This window comes from Galeopterus variegatus, unplaced genomic scaffold (assembly GCF_000696425.1).
Source record: "Galeopterus variegatus unplaced genomic scaffold, G_variegatus-3.0.2 Scaffold1691, whole genome shotgun sequence".
In the NCBI taxonomy this organism is placed as follows: domain Eukaryota; kingdom Metazoa; phylum Chordata; class Mammalia; order Dermoptera; family Cynocephalidae; genus Galeopterus; species Galeopterus variegatus.
This window is the reverse complement of record NW_007727802.1, coordinates 332,018-335,319: the sequence shown is the minus strand read 5'-3', so window position 1 is coordinate 335,319 and position 3,302 is coordinate 332,018. Positions and strand designations below refer to the sequence as shown.

Genomic DNA, 3,302 nt, shown 5'->3' with positions numbered 1-3,302 from the left:
TGATAACATCAAACTGGGTTTGATCCCTGTACTGGTCAGCTGCCTAATTAATTAATTAATTAAATTAAAGCCTCTTGAGGCTAGGAAGGCAAACTAAGGACTCATCATCCAATTTTGTCTTTAGTACCTATAGAGTTGGGAGAATTCCTTTCAAGAGCTTAAAGTATCTTAAGCCCCAAAGTATCAGGGTTCCTGGCTATGCCAGCAAGTGACATTCTTTACTCACCTATAAGGCAACCATGTCCATGTATACAAGGTCAGTTTTTTCCCCAAGATACTTTATTGACTCCTTAAGGTCAACCTTAGTTTCTTAAAGTTGTCTGGTCATATTTGAAAGTATGACATTCTAGTCAAAACCTTGCTAATATGTACAATTATGTCCTGTTACAAGTAGAGCAGATTCTTAGTGAACTCATGCAAATTACTATTTTATCATGAAAATAAGAATACTCACTAATAGTTCCAAATTCTGGAGGGATCAGGTAGGGAGGAAAAAGTAAGTTTCATCTTTGTCCACAAAAACATACTTCACATTTTTTTTTGGGGGGGGTAGCAGCTGGAGGGTATGGGGATACCAACCCTTGACCTTAGTGTTACAAGCCTGTGCTACTTTACCAAATTGCTGCTAGCTATAGGTAAAATAGAAAGCTCCCTATATCTGTAAAACAGCAATGTTGGACATAAAATGGAATGAAGTACTGATACATGCTACAACATGGATGAACCTTGAGAACTACGTGCTGAGTCCAAGAACCCAGGCACACGAAAGGGCACATATTATATGATTCTATTTATATAAAACGTCAGGCATGGCCAGCCCGGTGGCGCACTGCTACAGTGCGCCGCTTGGGAAGCGTGGCGGCGCTCCCGCCAAGGGTTCGGATCCCACATACAGACCGGTGGCTCACTGGCTGGGCGAGGTGCGGTCGCAACACCGAGGGTTGCGATCCCGTTGCCGGTCACGAAAAAAGACAAAAAAAAAGTCAGGCATTAGAGTGTTACTGGTTAATAGTTACAGGTTTCCTTCTCAGGTGATGAAAAGTTCTGGTAGTAGTCATGCTGATGGTTGCACAACCCTATGAATATGAGTATACAAAAAGCCACTGAATTGTACACTTTAAAATATTTTATTTTTATTTCTTTATTTAGGTGGCTGGCCAGGGATCCCAACCCTTGACGTTGGTGTTACCACCACTGCATTCTAACCAACTGAACTAACCGGACAGCCCTAAAATATTTTAAACAGTGAACTGAATAAGCGAATTTTATCCCAATTTTTCAAAAAAGTTGAGAATATGTTACAGGATATATCCATTCTCCCAAGTAATTTAACTAGGGGGAAAAAAAAAAAAGAAAAAACAAAATGGCGGCAGCCCCATGGGATCACGTGACCGTCCTTTTCGCCTTCCCACCCTCATAAATCCTTTCTCCCAGAGCCTGCGCAAAGACGTAGCCAGCTCAGAGTTAAGTGAAGCCAAGGCAACCCTTCTCAGGCGCGCTCTCGTTCTAGTCGCGTAGGGACCGCGGCCAGCGTACTGAGAGTGGGCCGGGGCGCGCGCACGTAGGACGTCAACCCGTAATCGCCGTTCCTCCGGGAGATGGGGAGGAGAGAAGTGGCGTGGAGAAAGAGGGGGAAGTTGGCGCATGCGCCTGAGGCTGACGGGTTTGAAATGGCTTCGGTGTTAACCGGGACCCGACTCAGGTGAAGGTCTGGTCCGTGCGGCTGGAACGGCAGGCAGCCAAGCCGGGATTCTTAACATCCTATCGGATCCGCGGAGGGACCGGGGACGGACGTTTTGGTAGCACGGCGGCCGCGGTCCGGCGACGGTGGGGCTCTCGTGGGACTAGGGCGGGAGGGACGCGGTCCCTTTTGTGCCGGCCGGAGCAGGCCCCGCGCGGCCGGCCCCTCCCCCACCACCGCGCTTTTCCCCCGAGGCCCTTGGGTGTCCCCAGAGCTTCTCGGCCTCGTCCCGGCGGGGTTGCCCCTCTAGTTTCCGAGCTACTGCAGTTTTAGCTTCCCGGCATCCGGCCTGGAGCATCGGGGCTGCGCGCGGCTGTCTGGGTGTTGGGGATGGAGGCTTTCTCCGTCCCGCCCGGGCTTTAAGGGGACCAGGGCTCTCAGTATCCCCCTGTTGGCGCTTCATCTGGTGTCGTGGGGCGGTAGATTCCTCGTTAGGGGGTCTGCGGCCCGCGAGGAGCTGAGGCCGGAGGAAGAAGGATGGCAGAGCTCTGGCCCTGCCGAGTCGCGGCGGCGGGAGCCGGGGCGCGGGCGAAGGTCTGCGCCTTGTCACGCCGGACTTTCGGGGGAGGGGTCTTCGCGGTGGTTCTTTAAGAGGCATCCGTTATCTCAACTGCCTTTCCCCTCGAGGCACGGAGGGAAAAGAAGCCCTCGGTTCCTTCCCCCCTCGAGAAAGTAAAGATGTTTGTTATTTAAATGATCTTATTAAATATCTTTATTCGGGGTCTCGTCCCAGTTTCCGTTATTGGTTTCACTACTGCTCTGGCCTCACTTCCCAACCTTTTGCCGAAAGAAACACGCAGGCTGTATTTCCTGTGAATATAAAGTTGTGAACTACTTTCCGCAAACAATTCGTTAGGTACAGCAGATAGCCTTCCGTCTAAATGTGACAGTTCGTAGTCGTAGAAAGAAGTGCCTTGCTTGTAAGTCTACCTAATGTTTTCTTTTAAAATAGAGTACTTTTGGTGATCTACTTAATGTAAAATGGTTTTCATATGTTCATTTGTTCTCTTTCTACTCCAGTCGTTATTTCTACTTAGTTATATGTTGTCCTTGATACAGTAAACATTTCTTTAAAATATCCTTTTGTGATATTTGTAGTTTGGTTGAACTTTAAAATGTGGATCCTTTCTTAATAGATCGCTGCTATAGAAGACAAACAAGCGAAGGTTTTTTTCCCCTTGCATCATGGCTCAGTTTGGAGGACAGAAGAATCCGCCATGGGCTACTCAGTTTACAGCCACTGCGGTATCACAGCCAGGTCAGGCAACTGAACACATGTACTGTAAATATGTGGGGGTGGGGGGGACCTGTTAAAACCATGTGAATTAGGCTACGTGTGATATGTTAAATGCTTGCAAATGATGTATTCTTTAAGTTTATCTGTGAAGCTCCTTTTAAAAATTCATAGGTTAACCAGCAAAAAAGCTGTTTTTTACAGCAGTTGGGATAGTTTAATAGTTTTTAAGTACTTTAAATTGATTAACTTTTTTTTTTTTTTTTTGTCTTTTGTCTTTTTCCGTGTCCGGCAACGGATCGCAACCCTCAGTGTTGCCCCCGTACC

General features: G+C 47.5%; 1 protein-coding gene across 1 annotated transcript in view; it reads left to right on the top strand.

Annotated features, from left to right (window-relative positions):
• Positions 1–1,633: 1,633 nt before the first annotated feature.
• The window catches only part of CCAR1 (cell division cycle and apoptosis regulator 1), a 65,915-nt gene continuing 64,246 nt past the window's right edge, over positions 1,634–3,302 (top strand). Inside the window, exons 1-2 of the mRNA XM_008578477.1 lie at positions 1,634–1,827; positions 2,878–2,999. Coding sequence (XP_008576699.1) covers positions 2,927–2,999 — 73 coding nt within the window. The 5' untranslated portion in view covers positions 1,634–1,827; positions 2,878–2,926. The remainder of the gene's footprint in view (positions 1,828–2,877; positions 3,000–3,302) is intronic.